The sequence below is a fragment of the Ranitomeya imitator genome, chromosome 8 (assembly GCF_032444005.1).
Source record: "Ranitomeya imitator isolate aRanImi1 chromosome 8, aRanImi1.pri, whole genome shotgun sequence".
Classification (NCBI taxonomy): Eukaryota; Metazoa; Chordata; class Amphibia; order Anura; family Dendrobatidae; genus Ranitomeya; species Ranitomeya imitator.
Window position 1 is genome coordinate 159,452,534 of NC_091289.1, and position 27,250 is coordinate 159,479,783.

A 27,250-nucleotide genomic window follows, 5' to 3' on the forward strand; every position below is an offset into this window, starting at 1 on the left:
AATGCTATCCAACAGTTATTGCTCACACTGCAATCCATTTGATCCAACACTGGATACTGGGAATGCCAGGGGAGCTGAGGTAAGGCGAGGCTGCTCTCAATGCGGTCCACCCCATCTTTATAATGTGCAGTGAATGCACTGGCCTAGAGAACATACCAGCCGTCTCAGGTCACAGCAGTCACATTTTAAAAGATATTCAAAAGGACAGCAGTGTGAGCAGCTTCTCCTTACCTAGCCACCCCTCGTACCTCCAATATAAGACTAGAATATCCAGTGAACACAATATTTTATATATGAAGGGAGAGTTGAAGCTTCCTAGCGCACATGCTCAAAAGGCACCTGTTCTATTAATATTTCTGGACAGATTTATATCATTGAGACTATGTTCACACCCAGCATTTTTTTTAACAAAATTAAAAGATGCTTTTTATAGTAATAGCAGAAGTTATGAGATTTCAGAATGCTGGTATTTTTTTTTTCCAAAAAAAATCTACTGCATGCTAGTTCTTTAATGGAAATTTGTCACCACATTTGTCCCATTTAAACTATTAATATGGACATACAGGTTACAGACTGCTGAAAAAGAGTGATACCTGTGTCTCATATCAGATGCATTGATGGTGAGAAATCCTCTTTCATCACTATGTAAATTACTGTACCTCTTCCAGCCTATGGGGAGACCTCTTCTTCAGGAAATTCCACATACAACATAGGTATGTTGTATGTGGAATTTCCTGAAGAGGTCGCACTGGCCTTGAAAGTTTTGCGTTGAATAAACCACCGTCTAAATTTATTATCCTTGGAACTTTATTATCAAGGCAGCGCGGATTTAACCCACACCTTCTGCACAGTTTATATTGTCATAGGGCCGTTGATCAGCTTGTGGATCTGCAGCAGCCAAAATCGCTGCAAGCTCTTAATTCAAGAAAATCAGGTGAGCAATTCTAAGAAAGCTCTCTTGGTTATTTATCGGATAAGACCCTATTTTGCGCTTTGTGTCTCCATTTTTTGCCCTATAGTAGCCTATGGTGAGGGCACTTCCTGGAAGACAGCTCTGCCTCCAGAGATTATTTTACATAAAGGAGGAGTTACCAATGTGAGACAAGTAACTAACCCAAAACAGGTGAAATTTATATATTTTTTCTTCTTGCAAACACATTTTTTGCAGCACTCTGAGCTCTGCTGTATTGTACCAATATTGCAGCCCCTTCTGCCTGCGAGAGGGAAGCTCAAAGGACCTTCACACTCAGCAACTTTACAACGAGAACGAAAACGATCCGTGACGTGGCAGCGTCCTGGATAGCGATCTCGTTGTGTTTGACACGCAGCAGTGATCTGGATCCCGCTGTGACATCGCTGGTCGGAGCTAGAAGTCCAGAACTTTATTTGGTCGTCAGGTTGGAGTGTATCGTCGTGTTTGACAGCAAAAGCAACGATGCCAGCAATGTTTTACATGGAGCCAACAACCAGCTACAACAATAAGCGAGTCGCTGTTACGTCACTGGATCGCTCCTGCATCGTTCTGGAGCTGCTGTGTTTGACGTCTCTACAGCGACCTAAACAGCGACGCTGCAGCGATCGGCTCGTTGCCTATATCGCTGCAGCGTCGCTGAGTGTGACAGTACCTTTAGGTAAAAATCACACACAGCTCTGCAGTGAGATTAGGAGAGCAGAGAGCGGTCTTTACACATTACACTGGTAACTCACCCTTCATGTAAAATAATCTATGGAAGCAGAGATACTCCAGGCAGTGTCCTCCCCATAGCCAGGAAAATGTCATTTATATAAAGTGAAAAAATAAAACCTGCAAAAGATTTTGGTTAACAAAACACAAAGCACAGATGTGATACACATAAAAAAAAAAAAGTAACACGAATGCTGAAAAGTAGATTTTGAACGCAGTGGTTTTTTTTCCTGCCAAAAGAATAGGTTTTGGCTGCAGAAAAAAAAAACAAAAGTTGAAAAAATGTTGCGTGCTAACATGGCATCACAAGGCATCAAAGGATTACAGAAATCACCTTTCCAGATAAAACCAGTGCAATTTAGTAACTGAAAGGCACCTTTGAAATTTATTTTTTTGAAATGACACGATTTAAACATTTTCTATTTCCAGAGAACCCCCTTTAAAAAGGCACCACTACCCGTAACTGAAGACCACAAGACTGAATCAAGAATCATATTATGCACATAATAGCATATACTGTGATCAACTTGATGCTTGTAGTATGAAAATTGTTGTTACCATGAGCTCCTGGGTTCTTCAGCATATATTAAAATAGTTGCAAGTTTATCGCTAATTACTTCATAATCAAGTTTTAAAAAAAGAAAGGAGACAAAATCCCCATTATATACATGGGCTCGGTTAGAACAGTGTTTGCAACTATATTTTCAATACACCACGAAACATACAGTTATTATAGGGTGTTCCCAAAGCCCAATCTCATCCAGGCCATTGTTTTGTCTGCTTTTTCACCACAAGGCTCAATTATCTCCATCAAGCTACACTTAGGAAGGCGGATGCTGCGCTGGACACAATAAGCAGACCCCCTCCTCCTCCCTTCCATCACCAGACAGAGCCATGCAATGTGCTGACTGCTCTCTGGATCAATGCCAGGATACAAAGGAACAATTGCATATGGCTGAAAGACCACTGCCAGACTGTCCTCACAACATTGTCTTAGGCCATGTTCACACAGTGCGTTTTTTACCGCGGAACCGCGGCGGTTTTGCCGCTGCGGTTCCGCAGCTGTTTTCCATGCAGGGTACAGTACACTGTACCCTATGGAAAACAGGACACACTGTGCACATGGTCCGGAAATTGTAAAAAAAAAGACGCGCTGAATAGCTCCCGGAAAAAAGAAGGAGCATGTCAATTCTTTTTCCGGAGCCGCAGCGGTTCTGCACCCATAGACCTCCATTGTGAGGTCCAAACCGCAGTAAAACCCGCAGATCAAAAATATATCTGCGGGTTTTACTGCGATTTGATGTGCAGAACCGCTGCAGCAGGAAGTGCGGGGAGCGGGCGGAAGTGCGTGGGCGGAGTGTGGCTGCCCCCCCCGTGTTCCGATCCCGCCCCCCCGTGCTCCGATGCCCCCCCCCCCCCCAGTGCTCCGATGCCCCCCCCCAGTGCTCTGATGCCCCCCCCCCCGTGCCCTAATCTCCCCCCCTTATACTCACCCGGCGTCCCGGTGTCCGTCCGGCCGTCTTCTCCCTGGGCGCCGCCATCTTGCAAAATGGCGGGCGCATGCGCAGTGCGCCCGCCGAATCTGCCGGCCGGCAGATTCGTTCCAAAGTGCATTTTGATCACTGAGATATAACCTATCTCAGTGATCAAAATAAAAAAATAGTAAATGACACCCCCCCCCCCTTTGTCACCCCCATAGGTAGGGACAATAAAAAAAATAAAGAATTTTTTTTTTTTTTTTTTCACTAAGGTTAGAATAGGGGTAGGGGTAGGGTTAGGGGTAGGGTTAGGGGTAGGGTTAGGGGTAGGGTTAGGGGTAGGGTTAGGGGTAGGGTTAGGGTTAGGGGTAGGGTTAGGGGTAGGGTTAGGGTATTTTCAGCCATTTTAACCCTAAAAAAATTCCTAGAAAACACACAGACTCTGGCTAGAAAACTGCATCAAAAAAACGCATCAAAAAACGCATCAAAAACGGACCAAAAAAGGACCAAAAAAAGGACCTGCATTTTCTGCCAAGAGCTGCAGTTTTTTAAAAAACAGTCAGGAAAAAAAAAGGATGGAAATCCTGAACGTGTGAACATACGTTCCCCCCCCCCATCACTGGGCTTCAAAGTTTACTGAATAAAACCACTAGATTATACAAATAATGTGGTAAAAAAAGATATCAGTGTGCCAGGACTACAGTGTGTAGAGAAAACAGCTGCCCTCATTTTACACCAGCTACAACACAAACGGGGAGGGAAATCCCAGACAACAATAAAGCATCAGGATACAGGGGGAAGCTAAACAAATGCTATATCAAGTCATGTAGCCCAGGTCATTTTGCCTATGATATGCCTAGTGGGCTGATATCAAAGCGGCACAGATGCAGATTGACACCACAAAAGGAAAAAAAAAAAAAAAAAAAAATAGAATGATGTCCATGTGATCCATATGCAATGGCAGTGATATTTCACAGGTTAGGACAATTTTACAACTCGTCTTTAACTTACCATATTTTTTGGGACTATAAGACACTTTTGTCCCCAAAACATTCTTTGGGGGAAATGGGGGTGCGTCTTATAGTCGGAATATACTTACAAGTAGTGTGGCGGCAGCAGGAGTGGGGCGATTCTGTGGCGGTCCCGGTCCGATGCTGCACGGCGATGATCACACTCCCTTCCTAGTTTGGTGCAGCAGGTTCGGCGGTTCCGCCAGCATTTTGTGAAAGCCCGGAGACCTCCGCACATCCATTGCTGCGATACGGTGGCCTCCAGGAAAATGGCTACCAGGGGTGGCGCATGCTCAGATTGAAATCTCGGCAACAAGATATCGTTGCTGAGATCACAATCTGAGCATGTGCTGCCCCCGGTGGCCATTTCCCCAGAGACCACTGCATTGCAGCAATGGATGTGTGCCTTTCATGAAACGCCAGCGGAGCCCCCCATACCACAGAGCATCACCGAACCTGCCGCACCAGACTGGGATAGGATTTCCTAGAGGCCACTGCATTACAGCAATGGATGTGCGGGGGCTCCGGGCTTTCAGAAAGTGTCGGAGTACCGCACCTCCAGTCTGGGAGTCATATCACCAGACCACCAAACAACCCCTGTGAGGCTACTTTCACACTTCCGTCTTCTGGGCTCCGTTGCAATCAGTCGTTATGGGCAAAAAACGCATCCTGCAAATGTGCTTGCAGGATGCGTTTTTCTGCCCATAGACTTGTATTAGCGACGGATGGGCACACATCGCATCCGTCGTGCGATGGATCCGTTGTGTTTTGGCGGACGCGATGCACCAAAAAAAAAAAAAAAAAAAAAAAAAGGTTCAATGTTACGTTTTTTGTGCGACGTGTCTGCCATTTTCGACCGCGCATGCGTGGCTTAAACTCCACCCCTTCCTCCCCTCTCATCACAATGGGCAGCGGATGCGTTGTAAAACTGCATCCGCTGCTCACGTTGTGCTAAATTTAGCACAACGTCCGTCGGGCCGACGGTTTGCGACGGCCCCGTACCGACGGAAGTGTGAAAATAGCCTGACAATGCTCCACCAGAGCTGCAGATTCTCCGCAGTAAGCTGAATTCGGACCCCAATTTGACACATTAAATTTATTTTGCATATTTGCCTTCTGAAAAATTGGGGTGCGTCTTATGGTCCGGTGCATCTTATAGTCCGAAAAATATGGGTACTTATAATGGACAATACACAGGTTACAATTGTACAATAGATATAATACATACATGCATATATTTTACTACGTCCAGTAAACTCACTTAAAGGGAATCTGTCACCCCATTTTAGGCCTATAAGCTAAGGCCACTGCCATCAGGGGCTTATCTACAGCATTCTACTCCCCAAAAAGAGAGAAGCACCTTAGCCATCACTGAGGTTCTAGTTGTATAGTTGTAGTAACCGCTGTTAATTTCTGGGGGGAAAATGAGAACTGCTGTTAGAGATGGATTCACTATAAATCACAAAATAAAAACGAAGCCTCAGGCCCAACAACACTCACTGGGAGACACCAAATGGGTATTACGAGATTTCACAGAAATGCATTAGAAATTTAGAGATATGCCATATTTTGCAGATTACAAGACACACCCCAATTTTGAGTAGAAAAATAGGATTTTTTTTTTTAATAAAATGGTGGTGCTTTTTATAATCTATGCATCTTATTGATTACCAGGGGTGGTGGCTGGGGTGAAGCGGGGTCCAAGTGTCGCTGCTGGAGGAGGCAAGAGTGGAGCGTTGCTGCAGGCTGGGATGGGGGGGGGGGGGGGATTCGGATGTGCGCCGGTGTTCAGTTGGGCAGGGGCTCTGCCAACATTTTGTGAAAGCCCAGAGCCCCCACACTTACATGGTTTACTATGCGGTGGACTCCTGAAAAATGGCTGTCGGGGGCTGTGCATGCTCAGATGGACATCTTGGCAACAAGGTCTCGGCACTTTAGTTACTAACAGAAGCAATCACCTGGCTGTTGTACACGTGACGGTCATCAGCTTTGTTTTTATTGGCTAGTCGACATGTGTAATGCCACGCTTTGTGTGACCACAGCAACAGAGCAGTGCTGATACTTGGGGGAGTTTTGGTCCTCTGGGCTCTCAGATATTGCAGTCATGCAGCTGAGCAGCACCAATACAAAACGAGAAACTAGGGCGAGCACAGTGCTGTCTGTACCCTGCGCATGCGTGTCCTGTTCATTGGAGCAGACAACCTGAACTCGCTATACAGGTGAAGACAGCGATGCACCTACACATGCTCATCCTAACTAACATGAACTACAACAGGACGTCTCCTATAGAAAAAAAAAGGTATAAATACACTGCTCAAAAAATAAAGGGAACACCTGAACAACACAATGTGACTCCAAGTTAATCACACTTCTGTGAAATCAATCTGTCCAGTTATGAAGCAACACTGATTGTGAATCAATATCTCCTGCTGTTGTGCAAATGGAACAGACAACAGGTAGGAATAATAGGCAATTAGCAAGAAATCCCCTATACAAAGGAGTGGTTCTGCAGACCATTTCTCGGTTCTCATGCTTGCTGGCCGTTTTGGTCACTTTTGCATTTTGTCATTGCTCTCACCCCTAGAGGTACTGCAGCATGAGTCTACAACCCATAGAATTTGCTCAGGTAGTGCAGCTCATCCAGGATGGCACATCCATGCAAGCTGTGGAAGAAGTATAGCTCTGTCAGCAGTGTCCAGAGCATGGAGCAGATACCAGGAGACAGGTCAGTACACCAGGAGATATGGAGGGGGCTGTAGGACGGCAAAAATCCAGCAGCAAGACCGCTACCTCCTCCTTTGTGCAAGGAGGAACAGGAGAAGTGACAGAGCCCTGCTAAATGACCTTTAGCATGACACTGACATCATGTGCCTGCTCAAACTGTCAGAAACAGACTCCATGAGGGTGGTATGAAAGCCCGATGTCCACAAGTGAGTGTTGTGCTCAAAGCCCAACACTCTACAGAGCGATTGGCATTTGCCAGAGAAGAACGAAATTGGCAGATTCAACATTGAAGTCCAGCTCTCTTCACGGAGGAGAGCAGATTCACACTGAACACACGACAGACATGAGTCTGCAGACACCATGAACGTTTTGTGGCCTGCAACATCCTCCAGCATGACTGGTTTGGCAGTGGGTCAGTAATGGTGTGGGGAGGCATTTCTTTGGAGGGTGCACAGCCTTCCATGTACTAGCCAGAGGCACCAGGATTAGATCCTCAGACCCATTGTGAGACCATATACAAGTTCACTGGGCCCTAGGTTCCTGATGCATGACAATGCTGTGCCTCATGTGGCTGAAGTATGTCAGCAGTTCCTGTATGATGAAGGCATTGATGCTATGGAATGGCCTGCCCGTTCCCCAGACATGAATCAAATCTAGCACATGTCTTGTTCAATCCACCAATACCATAGACTGTCCAGGAGCTGACTGATGCTTTAATCCAGGTCTGGAAGGAGATCACTAAGGGGAACATCTGCAGCCTCATCAGGAGTATGCAAAGACATTGTTGTAGGGAGGTCATACAGGCACGTCGAGGATACACACACTACTAAGCGTCAATTCCTTATCTTGAGGCATATCCACTGAAGTTGGATCAGCCTGTAATTTAATTTTCCACTTTGACTTTGCGTATCCTTCCCAACCCTGACCTCCATGGGATATTAAAGGGAACCCATCACCCCGTATTTTCAATATGAGCTAAAAATAGCGTTCAATAGGGCCTGAGCTGTGCTTTACAATAGTGTCTTTATTGTCCCCCGATTCCCCACCTTTGCTGCCAAAATACCTTAGTAAAGTCGCCGTTTTCGCCTGATTTGGCTAGGCGATATAGAATCTTACCAGTAGCACCTGCCTCACAGTTAAGCTTCTTTTACACATACCGTTGTTTTGTGGCCCCAATAGATTTCTATGGGGCCAAAAAAATGGGCTGCAATAATTTCACAGTAAGTCGTATGGCTGAGAGAGTCGTATTTACAGCGGTAAAAAAAGATTGAGCCTGCTTGATCTTTTTCACAGCTTACGGACACCGTAAATCAATGGGCCGCAAAAACAACAGAAGCTTGTTTTTACGGTGCACCGTGACTTCCGGTTTAGCGGAATGCCTTTTTTATCCCAATACTATTTCCATAGTATTGGAAACCCGAAAAACGGCGATCCGCAAGTTTTTTTGTGGTCCGCTATTGCGGCAGACCGTGAAAATCGTGGCGATACGGCCCACAATAATGGGCCGCAAAATGCCCAGTATGTGTAAAAGATTCCTAATGGGAAAGTAGGTCTTCACTGACTTCCAATTTTACAACAGGATTGAGAATTTTGATAACTGATCAATTCTGGCAGAGAAAGAAGCAAATTTCTCAGATAACATATTACAAGGCAACTTATTTTCACGAGTACTATTGATTTATGAAATAAAGAGTAAAACGGTTACGATTTAAAGAGATCAGGTTGTAAAGTCCAACATGCTCAATCCTTCCCACACTACTCATCCACAGACACTGCCAAGCAAAACCAAGCGTCCGTGGAAAACAATTATTATCTTCCTATGAATTGGTTTAAGAAATGTTTATAGGAGATATTTGTGGAAGGCAGTGGTAGAATTAAAGGTTTTTCCAAGCTTCACATGCATTTCGCTGTGACTGCAGATTATCGAATCCTGACAGCACGCAAATTAGTCAGAATTCTGTTCTGTCTGTCACGTGACCACTACTGTACACAGCTGAGGTCACAAATAGCAACTTTTACTGTTACTCTCAGAGTTCAAGTGTGAGCAGCAGATGAGAAGTTTGTCAGCACAAGACTTCTAGTATTGAAATAGTATATTCGTGGTCATACCACAACTGCTCAAGCTACAGCGCAGAATCCTAATTTGATGAAGAGACGTATGTAGTCTCGAAAGCTTGCAATTTGTTACCATCTTTTCAGTTAGCCATTAAAGGGTATCAACCACTGAGGACTCTCAATTCTAAATATTTTTCAGCGCAGAATCCTGGCAGTAATCACAAATTAACTGCAGAGGATTACATGGAGGTTGGAAAACTCGTTAAACATTAGAGAACTATTGAATCAGGTTCAAAAATAGGATTAATGGGTAATATTTAACCACTACATTCACATATGAGCAGAGGCCAGTGATACACAAACTTACTGTAACTGCATATTGCAATATTTAAGGGCAAGGTACAACCGCTGTACAGAGGAATACATTAAATGGCATGCTGTGCTCCCACTCAACAATTTATGTAACAATTTATAATTCTATGTGTAGCCCTGTCATGATAGTCAATGTGATTCAGAATGATCAATATTGTCTTACCATTCATCCTTTTAGTAAACTTAGGGCCTCACAAAAATATAAGTTGGCCAAATCCACCATCATTGGTGGGATCAGCTGCACATCTAAGGCTACTTTCACACTAGCGTCGGATTCGGCCCGTCGCATTGCGTCGGGCCGAGATTCCGACGCTAGCGTTTGATGCGCCGCACAACGGGTGCAGTGGATGCATTTCTCCGGCGTATCCGCTGCCCCATTGTGAGGTGCGGGGAGGTGGGGGCGGAGTTCCAGCCGCACATGCGCGGTCGGAAAAAGCGGTCCATCGGCAGCAAAAAACGTTGCATTAAACATTTTTTTGCTCCCGGCGGTCCGCCACAACACTGCGCAACCGTCACACGATGGTTGCGACGTGTGTCAATGCGTCGGTAATGTTACTCTATGGGGCAAAAACGCATCCTGCAAACAACTTTGCAGGATGCGTTTTTTCCCCTAAACGACGCATTGCGACGTATTCAAAACAACGCCAATGTGAAAGTAGCCTAATGTGTATGGGGGCTAATGCCTCTCCCCTGACAAGTAACAGGAGGTCCTTTACATAATTATGAAGATAAGCCGTCACCAGGCTCTCAAAGAGCAAAAGGAGAACTCGGACAGCTTTTTTTTTTTTTTTTTAAATATAAAGCGGCCATTGAATGGGGGCCTGTAGGTCTTGTGTTTATAGTAAGAGGCAGGGCTATGGAGTCGTAAGCCAAACTACCGACTCCAAGACAGAAGCCCTGCCTCTCTACTGAGGAGGTTCATAAAGTGCAGCACAGATTCATCTAAACTAAAAGCCCAGATGCTTAGATCAGGAACAGAAGACAGTTATTGGACATTTTATACACCTTTCCTAGGTTTACCGATTAAAAATACTCTGTCCCCAAGAATGGAGGTGATTTTTAGGCTATGTGCACACGTTGCAGATTATTTGTGGTTTTCTAGCGTTTTTGCGCTATAAAAACGCTATAAAACCGCAAATAATCTGCTTACATTAAGCATCCTATCATTTTTAATGAAATCCGCAATTTGTGCACATGATGTGCGTTTTTCCGCATGAAAAACGCATTGCGGAAAAATAACGAACCTGTTCTATAATTTTGCGTTTTTTTCGCGGATTTCCCACTGTCTAATGCATTGGGAAATGTCCGGGAAAAAAACGAGCAAAAAACGCGTCAAAACCCGTAAAAAACGCATGCGAATTTCATGCAGAAATCTCCCAGAAATGTCCGGATTTTCACAGGAATTTTCTGCATGAATTCCTGAACGTGTGCACATAGCTTTAGGGTATGTGCACACGTCAGGATTTCTTGCAGAAATTTTCCTGACAAAAACCGGACATTTCTGCCAGAAATCCGCATGCGTTTTGACGCGTTTTTCCCAAATGCATAGAATTGCGGGAAAAACGCAGAAAATCCGCAAAAATAATGAACATTCTCATTTTTTTACCGCGATGCGTTTTTTTCGCAGAAAAAAACATCCATGTGCACAAAACATGCAGAATGCATTCTAAATGATAGAATGCATAATGTATGCGTTTTAATGAGTTTTTATAGCGTTTTTAGCGCGAAAAAACCTGAACGTGTGCACATGGCCTTAAACTTTATCGTGTAGCTTGTGACTGCAGGGTGGTCGGTAACTTAGGCAACACAATAGCCTGTTACCTAGGTAATTAACTTGTGCTGCTAGCAGGCTCTATGCTTTACAGCCTGCTCGTGCTGCCAGCTTCGACCAACCGGCCCGAACCTGTGCTGCTTTTTGTTAACAATCTGGTTTGTCTTAAGGTACCTTCACACTAGACGATATAGTTAACGATATCGTTGCTTTTTGTGACGTAGCAACGATATCGTTAAGGACATCGTTCTGTGTGACAGCGACCAACGATCAGGCCCCTGCTGGGAGATCGTTGGTCGCTGAACAAAGTCCTGAACTTTATTTCGTCGCTGGATCTCCCGTGGACATCGCTGGATCGGCGTGTGTGACACCGATCCAGCGATGTCTTCACTGGTAACCAGGGTAAACATCGGGTAACTAAGGCTACGTTCACACTAGCGTTGTGCGCCGCTGCGTCGGCGACGCGACGCACAACGCACCGAAAAACGCGTGCAAACGCACGCAAAAACGCTGCGTTTTGCGACGCGTGCGTCGTTTTTTGACGAAAATCGGACGCAAGAAAAATGCAACTTGTTGCGTTTTCTTGGTCCGACGCTAGCGTCAAAAAAGACGCACGTGTCGGAAAACGCAACAAGCAAAAACGCATGCGTCCCCCATGTTAAACATAGGGGCGCATGACGCGTGCGTCGCCCGACGCTAGCGCGACGCACACTAGCCGAACGCTAGTGTGAACGTAGCCTAAGCGCAGGGCCGCGCTTAGTAACCCGATGTTTACCCTGGTTACCAGCGTAAAAGTGAAAAAAACAAACACTACATACTTACCTACCGCTGTGCTCTGCACTCCTCCTGCTCTAGCTGTGAGCGTCGGTCAGCCGGAAAGCAGAGCGGTGACGTCACCGCTCTGCTTTCCGGCCGCTGTGCTCACAGCCAGACCAGAGAAGCAGAGCGCCGGGGACAGACAGTGGTAGGTAAGTATGTACTGTTTGTTTTTTTCACTTTTACGCTGGTAACCAGGGTAAACATCGGGTTACTAAGCGCGGCCCTGCGCTTAGTTACCCGATGGTTACCCTGGTTACCCGGGGACCTCGGGATCGTTGGTCGCTGGAGAGCTGTCTGTGTGACAGCTCTCCAGCGACCAAACAGCGACGCTGCAGCGATCGGCATCGTTGTCGGTATCGCTGCAGCGTCGCTTAATGTGAAGGGGCCTTTATTGGTGAGTTAACAATTTTTTTTACCCATTGAAATTAACAGCCACACAACAGCAGCAACAGCAAGGAAGGGTAATTCTGGAAACAAACTGAATTCATGATGGAAGAGTCCCTCAGAGATGAGCTGATAACACTTGTTCCTAGCCATCTGCCAATGTAAACATGCCGACATATTTTTTTTGTCTGACAATAGGAGATATACTGCTGACAACATGATGCAACCGTTCCAACAGGCCAGTAAATGAGCACTGAAGGACTCATCTATAGTATCAGTATTGGTTAACCACCTGAAATGTGCTACTCATAAGGCCCCCCACACAATAAATGAAACTTTGGCCAAAAGTGCAGATATCGATGGACTCGGCCAACAGTCTATTAACCCCTTCATGACCCAGCCTATTTTGACCTTAAAGACCTTGCCGTTTTTTGCAATTCTGACCAGTGTCCCTTCATGAGGTAATAACTCAGGAACGCTTCAATGGATCCTAGCGGTTCTGAGATTGTTTTTTCGTGACATATTGGGCTTCATGTTAGTGGTAAATTTAGGTCAATAAATTCTGTGTTTATTTGTGATAAAAACGGAAATTTGGCGAAAATTTTGAAAATTTCGCAATTTTCACATTTTGAATTTTTATTCTGTTAAACCAGAGAGTTATGTGACACAAAATAGTTAATAAATAACATTTCCCACACGTCTACTTTACATCAGCACAATTTTGGAAACAAAATTTTTTTTTGCTAGGAAGTTATAAGGGTTAAAATTTGACCAGCGATTTCTCATTTTTACAACGAAATTTACAAAACCATTTTTTTTAGGGACCACCTCACATTTGAAGTCAGTTTGAGGGGTCTATATGGCTGAAAATACCCAAAAGTGACACCATTCTAAAAACTGCACCCCTCAAGGTGCACAAAACCACATTCAAGAAGTTTATTAACCCTTCAGGTGCTTCACAGCAGCAGAAGCAACATGGAAGGAAAAAATGAACATTTAACTTTTTAGTCACAAAAATGATTTTTCAGCAACAATTTTTTTATTTTCCCAATGGTAAAAGGAGAAACTGAACCACGTACGTTGTTGTCCAATTTGTCCTGAGTACGCCGATACCTCATATGTGGGGGTAAACCACTGTTCGGGCGCACGGCAGGGCTTGGAAGGGAAGGAGCGCCATTTGACTTTTTGAATGAAAAATTGGCTGCACTCTTTAGCGGACACCATGTCACATTTGGAGAGCCCCCGTGTGCCTAAAAATTGGAGCTCCCCCACAAGTGACCCCATTTTGGAAACTAGACGCCCCAAGGAACTTATCTAGATGCATAGTGAGCCCTTTAAACCCCCAGGTGCTTCACAAATTGATCCGTAAAAATGAAAAAGTACTTTTTTTTCACAAAAAAATTCTTTTAGCCTCAATTTTTTCATTTTCACATGGACAACAGGATAAAATGGATCCTAAAATTTGTTTGGCAATTTCTCCTGAGTACACCGATACTTCACATGTGGGGGTAAACCACTGTTTGGGCACATGGTAAGGCTCGGAAGGGAAGGAGCGCCATTTGACTTTTTGAATGAAAAATTATCTCCATCGATAGCGGACACCATGTCGCGTTTGGAGAGACCCTGTGTGCTTAAACATTGGAGCTCCCCCACAAGTGACCCCATTTTGGAAACTGGACCCCCCAAGGAACTTATCTAGATGCCTAGTGAGCACTTTAAACCCTCAGGTGCTTCACAAATTGATCCGTAAAAATGAAAAAGTACTTTTTTTTCACAAAAAATTTATTTTCGCCTCAATTTTTTCATTTTCACATGGGCAATAGGATAAAATGGATCCTAAAATTTGTTGAGCAATTTCTCCCGAGTACGCCGATACCTCATATGTGGGGGTAAACCACTGTTTGGGCACACGGCAGGGCTCGGAAGGGAAGGCGCGCCTTTTAACTTTTTGAATGGAAAATTAGCTCCAATTGTTAGCGGACACCATGTCGCATTTGGAGAGCCCCTGTGTGCCTATGCAATGGAGCTCCCCCACAAGTGACCCCATTTTGGAAACTAGACCCCCCAAGGAACTTATCTAGATGCATACTGAGCACTTTAAACCCCCAGGTGCTTCACAGAAGTTTATAATGCAGAGCCATGAAAATAAAAAATAATTTTTCTTTTCTCAAAAATGATTTTTTAGCCTGGAATTTCCTATTTTGCCAATGGTAATAGGAGAAATTGGACCACAAATGTTGTTGTCCAGTTTGTCCTGAGTATGCAGATACCCCATATGTGGGGGTAAACCACTGTTTGGGCGCACGGCAGGGCTCAGAAGGGAAGGCACGCCATTTGGCTTTTTAAATGGAAAATTAGCTCCAATCATTAGCGGACACCATGTCGCGTTTGGAGAGCCCCTGTGTGCCTAAACATTGGAGATCCCCCACAAATTACCCCATTTTGGAAACTAGACCCCCAAAGGAACTAATCTAGATGTGTAGTGAGCACTTTGAACCCTCAAGTGCTTCACAGAAGTTTATAACGCAGAGCCATGAAAATAAAAAAAAAAAATTATTTTCTCAAAAATGAATTTTAGCCCGCAATTTTTTATTTTCCCAAGGGTAACAGGAGAAATTTGACCCCAAAAGTTGTTGTCCAGTTTCTCCTGAGTACGCTGATACCCCATATGTGGGGGTAAACCACTGTTTAGGCACATGCTGGGGCTCGGAAGTGAAGTAGTGACGTTTTGAAATGCAGACTTTGATGGAATGCTCTGCGGGCGTCACGTTGCGTTTGCAGAGCCCCTGATGTGGCTAAACAGTAGAAACCCCCCACAAGTGACCCCATTTTGGAAACTAGACCCCGAAAGGAACTTATCTAGATGTGAGGTGAGCACTTTGAACCCCCAAGTGCTTCACAGAAGTTCATAACACAGAGCAGTGAAAATAATAAATACGTTTTCTTTCCTCAAAAATAATTTTTTAGCCCAGAATTTTTTATTTTCCCAAGGGTTACAGGAGAAATTGGACCACAAAAGTTGTTGTCCAGTTTCTCCTGAGTACGCTGATACCCCATGTGTGGGGGTAAACCACTGTTTGGGCACACGTGGGGGCTCAGAAGGGAAGTAGTGACTTTTGAAATGCAGACTTTGATGGAATGGTCTGCGGGCGTCACATTGCGTTTGCAGAGCCCCTGGTGTGCCTAAACAGTAGAAACCCCCCACAAGTGACCCCATTTTGGAAACTAGACCCCCAAAGGAACTTATCTAGATGTGTGGTGAGCACTTTCAACCCCCAAGTGCTTTACAGAAGTTTATAACGCAGAGCCGTGAAAATAATAAATACGTTTTCTTTCCTCAAAAATAATTTTTTAGCCCAGAATTTTTTATTTTCCTAAGGGTTACAGGAGAAATTGGACCACAAAAGTTGTTGTCCAGTTTCTCCTGAGTACGCTGATGCCCCATGTGTGGGGGTAAACCACTGTTTGGGCACACGTGGGGGCTCAGAAGGGAAGTAGTGACTTTTGAAATGCAGACTTTGATGGAATGGTCTGCGGGCGTCATGTTGCGTTTGCAGAGCCCCTGGTGTGCCTAAACAGTAGAAACCCCCCACAAGTGACCCCATTTTGGAAACTAGACCCCCCAAGGAACTTATCTAGATATGTGGTGAGCACTTTGAACCCCCAAGTGCTTCACAGACGTTTACAACGCAGAGCCGTGAAAATAAAAAATCATTTTTCTTTCCTCAAAAATGATGTTTTAGCAAGCAATTTTTTATTTTCTCAAGGGTAACAGGAGAAGTTGGACCCCAGTAATTGTTGCGCAGTTTGTCCTGAGTATGCTGGTACCCCATATGTGGGGGTAAACCACTGTTTGGGCACACGTCGGGGTTCGGAAGTGAGGGAGCACCATTTGAATTTTTGAATACAAGATTGGCTGGAATCAATGGTGGCGCCATGTTGCGTTTGGAGACCCCCTGAAGTGCCTAAACAGTGGAAACCCCTCAATTCTACCTCCAACACACCCCTAACCCTTATCCCAACTGTAGCCGTAACCCTAATCACAACCCTAACCCCAACACACCCCTAACCACAACCCTAACCCCAACACACCCCTAACCCTAACCACAACCCTAATTCCAACCCAACTCTAAGGCTATGTGCCAACGTTGCGGATTCGTATGAGATTTTTCAGCATCATTTTTGAAAAATCCGCGGGTAAAAGGCACTGCGTTTTACCTGTGGATTTACCGTGGATTTCCAGTGTTTTTTGTGCGGATTTCACCTGTGGATTCCTATTGAGGAACAGGTGTAAAACGCTGCGGAATCCGCACAAAGAATTGGCATGCTGCGGAAAATACAACGCAGCGTTCCCGCGCGGTATTTTCTGCACCATGGGCACAGCGGATTTGGTTTTCCATATGTTTACATGGTACTGTAAACCTGATGGAACACTGCTGCGAATCCGCAGCGGCCAATCCGCACCGTGTGCACATGGCCTAATTCTAAAGGTATGTGCACACGCTGCGGAAAACGCTGCGGATCCGCAGCAGTTTCCCATGAGTGTACAGTTCAATGTGAACCTATGGGAACCAAAAATCGCTGTACACATGCTGCGGAAAAACTGCACGGAAACGCAGCGGTTTACATTCCGCAGCATGTCACTTCTTTCTGCGGATTCCGCAGCGGTTTTAGAACTGCTCCAATAGAAAATCGCAGTTGTAAAACCGCAGTGAAATGCGCAGAAAAACCGCGGTAAATCCACGATAAATCGGCAGCGGTTTAGCACTGTGGATTTTTCAAATCCGCTGCGGAAAAATCCGCATAGGACCAGAATACGTGTGCACATACCGAAACCCTAACCCTAGCCCTAACCCTACCCCTAACCCTAACCCTAACCCTAGCCCTAACCCTACCCCTACCCCTAACCCTAGCCCTAACCCTACCCCTACCCCTAACCCTACCCCTAACCCTACCCCTAACCCTACCCCTAACCCTACCCCTAACCCTACCCCTAACCCTAACCCTAGTTCTTACCCCAACCTTAGTGAAAAAAAAAAAAATTCTTTATTTTTTTTATTGTCCCTATCTATGGGGGTGACAAAGGGGGGGGTCATTTACTATTTTTTTTATTTTGATCACTGAGATAGGATATATCTCAGTGATCAAAATTCACTCTGGAACGAATCTGCCGGCCGGCAGATTCGGCGGGCGCACTGCACATGCGCCCGCCATTTTGGAAGATGGCGGCGCCCAGGAAAGAAGACGGACGGACCTCGGGCGGCCAGGTAAGTATAAGGGGGGGAGATCAGGGCACGGGGGGGGCGTCGGAGCACGGGGGGGTGGATCGGATCATGGGGGGGGGTGGATCGGAACACGGGAGGGAGGATTGGAGCACGGGGAAGGATTGGAGCACGGGGTGAGGGATCGCTGTGCGGGGGGGGTGGATCGGAGTGCGGGGGGGTTTGATTGCAGCACAGGGGGTGTGATTGGTGCACGGGGAAGCGGACAGGAGGACGGGGGAGCGGAGCACAGGACGGAGGGGAGCGGACCACAGATCGGGGGGGTGGGGGGGCGATCGGAGGGGTGGGGTGGGTGCACATAAGTGTTTCCAGCCATGGCCGATGATATTGCAGCATCGGCCATGGCTGGATTGTAATATTTCACCAGTTTTTTAGGTGAAATATTACAAATCGCTCTGATTGGCAGTTTCACTTTCAACAGCCAATCAGAGCGATCGTAGCCACGAGGGGGTGAAGCCACCCCCCCTGGGCTAAACTACCACTCCCCCTGTCCCTGCAGATCGGGTGAAATGGGAGTTAACCCTTTCACCCGGCCTGCAGGGACGCGATCTTTCCATGACGCATATGCTGCGTCATGGGTCGGAATGGCACCGACTTTCATGACGCAGCGTATGCGTCAAAGGTCGGGAAGGGGTTAAATACGGCAAATGATGCCGGGGGTAATAGGGATCCGGAACGTTTGACTTCAGACTGCAGATCATTTTGCTTCAGCAAGATAAGTTGGTGTCAGAGAAGTCCGTCAGCAGCTCTCCCATAGCGAATAACAGAGGGCTGAGCAAAGCGAGCGCTCCCGTGTAAAAGAGTGACATGGTATAGATGGCTGCCGGACGAACACCATCATTCAGCCGACTGCTTCCTATTTCATATGTGGCCTTTAGGCAGGAGTCGCATGGCCAAAGATGGCAATGCTAAGTGATGAAAAAGCGAGGTGGCGATGTTTGTGAACTTGTTATAGACCCCAACCTGTGTACCTGTAGTTAGAGAATGGCCTCCGGAGTGCCCCATCTAAACTGGGAGACAGCAGCAATGCTCCAAATACTGGCGACGGCTGAGAGAGGGTTCACACCAGCACAGACAGCAGGACCATTGCTGGGCACTTTATCAGGACTGTGGAGTCATTAAGCCAAACCTCCAACTCCTCAATTTCCATGACACCGACTTCATGACCCTGGTAGGGCTGTGGAGTCGGTAAGCCAAATCTTCAACTCAATTTCCATGACACTGACTCCACCAAAATGGGCTCAGCCTCCACGACCCCGCTTTAGGCCGGTTTCACACATCCAGATAATTCCAGTACCGGAAAAAAATTGGTACCGGAATTATCCGTGTCCGTGTGCCCCTACGTTTCTGTGGCACATCATTGTGGCACACGTGTGCCCACTGGGTACCACATGCACCGTGCTGGGTACCACACGTACCAGCATCTGGTGCTGAAGCCGCAATTCATATCTTCCCTGCAGCAGCGTTTGCTGCAGAGAAGATATGAATAATAGTGTTTAAAATAAAGATCTGTGTGAGGTGGAGCCGCATATTCATTACTGTAAATGAGCGGCCCCACGTGACCGCATACAGGAGAAGATGCGGCCAGAACAGGAAGCAGTGACAGCCAACGAGGGAGCTTGGTGAGTATTTTCAGAACAGCGGGGGGGGGGGGGGGGGGCGCACAGGTTGGCACATAGACCTTTATTTTAAACACTATTATTCATATCTTCTCTGCAGCAAACGCTGCTGCAGGGAAGATATGAATGGCGGCTTCAGCACCAGTGGGGGGGACGGGACAGCGCTTAATGTAGCGCTGTCTCCTGCACGGCACACGGACAACGTCCGTGTGCGGTACGTGTTTTACATGGACCCATTGACTTTAATGGGTCCATGTAATACCTGCGCTCCCACGAACACTGACATGTCTCTGTGTTTGGCACACGGAGACACGGTCCGCAAAAAAAAAAAAAAAAAAAAAAATCAATGCCATCTGCACAGATGCATTGATTTTTATGTGTCTACGTGTGTCAGTGTCTCCGGTACGTGAGGAAACTGTCACCTCACGTACCGGAGACACTGACGTGTGAAACAGGCCTTAGATCCCCGCCTTTGGGGTGGAGGGGTCGGGGTGGGCAGGTCAGTGCTCAGCAGTAACTTGTATTTATGGCACAACCCCTTTAAACCTTTGAGCACCAAGGAACAATTGCTCCATACTTTTAAAACTGCCTGCAATGTGACGGAATTAACTTACAGTCCCATAAATATATATATAAATTTAAATTGCAGGCTATAAAAACATAATACTTCTGAACTTTCCAGGTGATTTTCCTGTTTTGCTAATGCCCTTCTGCAGTTCCTGGTCCAATCAGAAACATGGGCTCAGCCAATCACAAGGCACCACCCACAGGCATTGATTGGCTGAGCAGACACTTCCTGTGTGTCATGAGTAGAGTTGAGCGAGTTTGTTCAGGTCCCCTCTTATTCGGCAAACTATAGCGCTTACCGAATAAGCTGCAGAGGGAACTCTGTTTCCTGGATCGCATCGGCTGATCAGTGTCGCAGCTGCATGTGTCGCGGCCGTGTCACAGCACATGCATGGAGAGCCCAACAAACAGGCTCCCCCCGTGAACTATATGACCTATTAATATGGGCATACAGGTAATAGAAATTGTACACTGGTCCTACTTGTATGCTTCAAATTAATGATCTTGTTGCTAAGAAAAATTATATTCTTTCTGTATGCTAATGATTGATTCCAGGCTTGGGAACTGGTGCCTAGAAAAAAAAAATCCTTGCCTCCTTTCTTCATTGTAATACTACCCCCTCCATTCAGCATCAGTTATGGCCTCAGAATCCTGCACCCCCTCAGATATCCATACCTCATCCTCCCTTCTATGGGCGCTGCATTCAGGGATCTTCTGCGCTGGCGAGTCATTGTGACCTCCGATGCGCAGTCCGATAAGGTGCCTCCCATCTTCATTACAAGACGTCCTCTTCTGATCTTCAGCCACGGCTCCGGCGCAGGCGTACTTTGCTCTGCCCTCTTGAGGGCAGAGGATAGTACTGCAGTGCGCAGGCGCTGGAAAGGTCAGAGGCCCGGCGCCTGCGCACTGCAGTACTTTGTCTGCCCTCAACAGGGCAGAGCAAAGTACGCCTGCGCCGGAGCCGTGGCTGAAGATCAGAAGAGGACGTCTTGTAATGAAGATGGGAGGCGCCGGAGCTGACCGGAGACGCCCATCCGACCTGACCAGCAGCGAGACCGCCCCTGGGTGAGTATAATATAACGTCTGTTTCTCCTCTTTCAGGTAACATCGGGGGCTTATCTACAGCATTACAGAATGCTGCAGATAAGCCCCTGATGCCGGTGGGCTTACCTCACCCGCGATTTTCGGGGTGACAGGTTCCCTTTAAGTCATATGTTTGGGGGGGGGGGGGGGGAGAGATTAATATGAGGCATACAGGTAGGATTAGTGTAAGGCTACGTGTTACGGCAGCACGGTGGCGCAGTGGTCAGCACCGCAGCCTTGCAGCGCTGGAGTCCTGGGTTCAAATCCAACCAAGGACAACATCTGCAAAGAGTTTGTATGTTCTCTCCGTGTTTGCGTGGGTTTCCTCTGGGTACTCCGGTTTCCTCCCACATTCCAAAGACATACTGATAGGGAATTTAGATTGTGAGCCCCATCGGGGACAGTGATGATGATGTGTGCAAACTGTAAAGCGCTGCGGAATATGTTAGCGCTATATAAAAATAAAGATTATTATTATGTGCCCACATTGCAGATTCGTGTGCGGATTTTTCCGGGCAGATTTTTTTTAAAAATCTGAAGGTAAAACGCAGTGCGGATTACCAGCGTTTTTTTGTTCTGATTTCACCTGTGTTTTTACACCTGCGGATTCCTATTGAGGAACAGGTGTAAAACTGCGGATTCTACACAAAGAATTGATGTGCCGCAGAAGATAAACTGCAGCGTTTACGCGCGGTATTTTCCGCAGCATGTGCACTGCGGATTTTGGTTTACATGGTACTGTACACTGCATGGAAAACTGCTGCGAATCCACAGCATCCAATCCGTTGCAGATCAGCAGGCAAATTCGCAACATGTACACATACCCTTACATTTCTATTACCTGTATGCCCATATTAATAGGTTAGGTACATCCCGAGGGGGGGTGTGACAGATTATTATGGGCATACAGGTAGGATTAGTGTAACATTTCTATCTCCTGTATGCCCATAATAATCTACTATATAATTTTCTAAGGGTCACTTCCGTCTGTCACGGATATTCATTGGTCGCGGCCTCTGTCTGTCATGGAATCCAAGTCGCTTATTGGTCTCGCCAGCTGCCTGTCATGGCTGCCGCGACCAATCAGCGATGGCCACAGTCCGATTAGTCCCTCCCTACTCTCCTGCAGTCGGCGCCCGCTCCATACTCCTTGCAGTCACCGCTCACACAAGGTTAATGCCAGCAGTAACGGACCGCGTTATGCCACGGGTAACTCACTCCGTTACCGCTGCTGTTAACCCTGTGTGACCAAGCTTTTACTATTTATGCTGCATATGCAGCGTCAATAGTAAAAGGATCTAATGTTAAAAATAATAAAAAGTAATTACCGTATATACTCAGCTTCCACCGCCTTTCCCGCTCCGGTAACCGCTCCATGCAAGCGGCAGGTTCCGGCGGCAAGGATGGTATGCAACAAGGACCTGCCATGACGTCACGGTCATGTGACCACGATCTCATCACAGGTCCGGTGCGCCTGCGCGAGAAGGACCTGACATGACGTCACGGTCATGTGACCACGACGTCATCACGGGTGCTGCGCTACAAATCCTGGGACCGGAAGCTGCCGAGTGCACCGCACACAGGCGACATGACTACAAGGGCTTCCCTCGGTCGGAAGGTGAGTATATGTTTACTTTTTTTAACCTGTGACATACGTGGCTGGCCAATATACTACGTGGCTCTGTGCTGTATATTAAGTCACTGGGCAATATACTACGTGGACATGCATATTCTAGAATACCCGATGCTTTAGAATCGGGCCACCATCTAGTAGTTATATATGGCCTGGGGGGGTTACAGATTCCCTTTAATACAAGGGACAATGTGAGGATTCTCTTATGGCTGAACTATCCCCTTACATTACGGCTGCATGTAGCCAGTGTCAGCGGCCGCCTCACAAGGCCCGAGCCTGGAATGGCTGCTCCCAGAGAACAATAGACGGCAGCCATCCCGCAGCCATAAGGGCAGCAGGTCCCCAGTGATGGAGGCCCGGACAATGACGGCAGGGGGAAGCTCTCCCTCCTCCTCCTCCTCCGCCGCCGCCTCGCACCGTCTCCACAGAGCGGCTGTGCTGCGTAGCGGCCTCCGCGCCGGAGTGCGGCCACAGCCCGAGCGCCTTCCCGCCATAACGGGGCTGAGGTAACCGCCGCGCTCGCCACACACCGGTGCTATCTATGGGCGATATCAGCGGGGACACACTGGCTCCACACACACAAACACACAACCTCCGGAGAAGACACCTACCCGTCCATTGCCGGATTGGTCACCGCTCCTTGTGTGATCCTGAACTGCAGCTCCGCGCCGACTCCAGATAGAAACAAAATGGCGCCGCCCGATGTGACGGAAATAGCCGAGTGCTGGGCGAGCCGAGCGACGACACAGGACGGAAATTACCGAGGGGAGCGGCGCGTGAGGCGGGCACAGCCCTTCTCCTCACACCGTGCAGGCACCGTCTCTCTTTACAGGCTTGTCCTGTTCACACATGATGATTTTTTTTTTTTGGGGGGGAGGGGTTCAGTACATTCAGTAACAAGAGTAGTAAATGGCAATATTCCAGCTTTCATTTTCATACACTTGTTTTTTTTCTCATACCCACGCCATAACTTTTTATCCATTTACCTATGAGGGCTTGGTTTTTGTGTGACACGTATCAGTTCTGTCAGGCCGGTTTCACGCGTCAGTGGCTCCGGTATGTGAGGTGACAGTTTCCTCACGTACCGCAGACACTGACACACGTAGACACATTTAAATCAATGCCTCTGTGCAGATGTCATTGATTTTTTGCGGACCGTGTCTCCGTGTGCCAAACACGTAGACATGTCAGTGTTCGTGGGAGCGCACGTATTACACGGACCCATTAAAGTCAATGGGTCCGTGTAAAACACGTACCGCACACAGACGTTGTCCGTGTGCAGTCCGTGTGCCGTGCAGGAGACAGCGCTACAGTAAGCACTGTCCCCCCCACTGGTGCTGCAGCCGCGATTCATATCTTCTTTGCAGCAGCGTTTGCTGTAGAGAAGATATGAATATTCCTTTTTTTTTTTGTTTCTCGTGTTTAAAATAAAGATCCATGTGCCCACCCCCCTCCCACCCCCTGTGCGCCCGCCCGCTGTTCTTAAAATACTCACCCGGCTCCCTCGCTGGCTGGCGCTGCTTCCTGCCCTGGCTGCATCTTCTCCTGTATGAGCGGTCACGTGGGGCCGCCGATTACAGTCATGAATATGCGGCTCCACCTCCCATAGGGGTGGAGCAGCATATTCATTACTGTAAATGAGCGGCCCCACGTGACCGCTCATACAGGAGAAGGTGCGGCCAGGACAGGAAGCAGCGCCAGCCAGCGAGGGAGCCGGGTGAGTATTTTAAGAACAGCGGGCGGGCGCACAGGGGGTGGGAGGGGGTTGGGCACATGGATCTTTATTTTAAACACGAGAAACAAAAAAAAAAAGGAATATTCATATCTTCTCTACAGCAAACGCTGCTGCAAAGAAGATATGAATGGCGGCTTCAGCACCAGATGCAGGGGACAGCGCTAAACTTTAGCGCTGTCTCCTGCACGGTGCGTGTGGTACCCAGTGGGCACACGTGTGCCACACTGATGTGCCACAGAAACACACGGGCCCAGGGACACGGATAATTCCGGTACCGATTTTTCCGGTACCGGAATTATCTGGACGTGTGGGACTGCCCTTAGCGCTGTTCCCAGGCGCTGAAGGCGACTCTCATCATTGTCTCCTGGTCTCCCTGCGATCAGCGAGATCAGGCGACTGATGGGAGTTGGAGTCGGCACCCGCTGTGTGTGTATAGCGTTAATTAAATAATTGACTAATAAAAACAGTGGGGTCCCCCCTTCATTTTCTTAACCAGCTGAGGGAAAGCTGGGTGCTGATGTTAATATTCTGAAAAGGAGCCAATAGCCACAAAGGTTCCCAGGCTGTTTTCTTAACCTTTACTGATTTTTATAGGGGAGACCCCCCACAAAAAATGATATGGGGTCCCCCTTATATTTACTAACCAGCAAAGGCTAAACAGACAGCTGTGGGCTGATATTAACAGCCTAGGAAGGGGCCATGGATATTGTCCCCCTCCCAGACTAAGAACATCAGCCCTCATCCGCCCCAGAAATGGTGCATACATTAGATGCACCACATTTGGCACTTAGTCTCCGATCTTCCCACTTGCCCTGGTGCGGTGACAAGTGGTGTAATAGTTGTGGGGTTGATGTCAGCTGGTTTATGGCCGCTGACATCAAGCTCAGGAGTTAGGCTAGGGTCACATTGCGTTAGTGCAATCCGTTTAGCGCTAGCGGGTTGCGCTAACGCAATGTTTTTAATGGGGCCGCGTCCCGGGGTCGCGGTAACGTCCCCGCTCTCGCAGATCCCCGATCTGCGAGAGCGGGGAACGGACCGCGGGCGCGTCTCGGACGCTGCAAGCAGCGTCCGCGGTGCGCCAGGAAACACCGGCGCGTCGCTAGCGCGTGCCGAACATGGCACACGCTAGTGCTGCGCGTTCCCATTGCGGTGAATGGGCGCGCTAACGGACGCGTTGCACGCCGTTAATTTCGCCGTGCAACGCTGTCCGTTAGCGCTTTCCCATTAACGCAATGGGAACCAAGCCTTAGTAATAGAGAGGCGTCGATCAGACATTCCCATTACTAACCACAAGTCAAATGTAATAAATACATAGTCTTTTTAAGTAAAATAAACACTCCCCGACCCTCTTTTGCCCATTTATTCACAAAAAAATAAAAATTAAAAAGCAAATTTATGCTCACCTTTCCGCCAATAATCTATTAATGCCCATATTCCACAACGATTCGGGTGGTTTGGTGAGCGGTCACATCAGTGATATGACCTCTCATCACACCAGCCGGAGCACACATCTGAGCTTGAGAACGCGGCTGCGTGTGACCAGCGGTGACGTTATTAAGGTTATCTCCAGTCACAGGCAGCGGTTCTAACACTCGGGGCTCACTGTGTTCCGGCTGGCATGGTGAGAGGTCATATCACTGATGTGACTGCCTACCAAGCCATCCGGATCATCATGAGACCTGGGCATTAATTAGAGATGGACAAACCTGAACAGTAAAGTTTGGGGTCCGTATGAACGCCTACTGTTCGGACATGGATCCTGAACACTGACTTCTCCAGGAACCGTGTTACTGTTTGGGTTCAGCACCCAAAAACATCGGGTGCTTCCCTTGCTCTCATCTGAATGACAGGATGAGAAGTATCGGTGGCTCTGATCTTTGGTAAGATTATTACAGCCAGTCAGAGAGCTGCGGTTCTCACGCAGCGTGAGCCAGCACTGTGACCGAAGCTGATTGCAGGGAGACCAGGCGACAATAATGAAAGCTGCATTCAGCACCCGGTGCCTGGCAACAGCGCTAAGTGTACTGCTTTTCCAAGGCACTGGTACGTGTCACACTGATGCAGCACACGGATGCCACATGTATGTAACACAAGGACACGGATAGCACTGGTAATGGTTTTTCCAATACTGGTAATATCAGTTTACATCCCATGGCACTGTAGCTAATCTGCCTGGACATAGACGGCAGAGAAAACTTGATGAAAGGTTGCAACACAGGATAGTCCAGATGGTGGATAATCAGCCCCAATCAAGTTCCCAAGAAATTCAGCCTGTCCTGCAGGCTCAGTGTGCATCAGTATCAGCGTGAACTATCCTTTGACATTTTAATGAAATGAAGTGCTATGGCAGGAGACCCAGGAGCAGCGCACTGCTGACAGATACATCAAAAAGTTAGTTTGCAGTTTGCCAAAATGTAGGCGAGTAAGCCAAAATCCTTCTGGCAAAGCATCTTGTGGACAGATGAGGCCAAGATAGAGCTTTTTAGTAAAGTAAATGTTTCTACTGTTTACTGTTGTGAGTTCTGTTTTTGGGCTCCCTCTGGTGGTTACTGATGGTACTGGGTGATTTGTGTTCTGCTGTCTCTGGTGTCCACCTGTTCTATTAGGATTTGGGAGTTTCCTATTTAACCGGGCTTTCTTGTCATTTCCCCGCCGGCTATCAAGGTTATCAGAGTGTTTTGTTACCTCAGCTTCTGGCTTCAGTAATCTTCAGGACAAGCTAAGTTTTTGATTTTCTTGTTCCACGTTTTGCTTTATTTTTGTCTTGTCCAGCTTGCATATAATTGTTTCTTTGCTGCTGGTTGCTCCAGTGGGCTGTAATTGCTCCTCATGTTCCATGAGTTGGAACATGAGTTCAAGTAATTACAGGATGGTTTTTTGAAGGGTTTTTTGCTGACCTCGCAGTTTACTTTTGTATCCTCTGCTATCTAGTTTTAGCGGGCCTCATTTTGCTGAATCTGTTTTCATACTGTGTATGTGCCTTCCTCTCATTTCACCGTCATTATATGTGGGGGGCTGCTATTTCTGTGGGGTA

The 27,250-nt window shown here is 47.2% G+C and overlaps 1 protein-coding gene across 1 annotated transcript in view; it reads right to left on the reverse strand.

The window, feature by feature from the left end:
• PTBP2 (polypyrimidine tract binding protein 2) overlaps positions 1-23,304 on the reverse strand; it is a 67,324-nt gene extending 44,020 nt beyond the window's left edge. The window contains exon 1 of the mRNA XM_069737686.1: positions 23,093-23,304. Coding sequence (XP_069593787.1) covers positions 23,093-23,100 — 8 coding nt within the window. The 5' untranslated portion in view covers positions 23,101-23,304. The remainder of the gene's footprint in view (positions 1-23,092) is intronic.
• Positions 23,305-27,250: the final 3,946 nt, after the last annotated feature.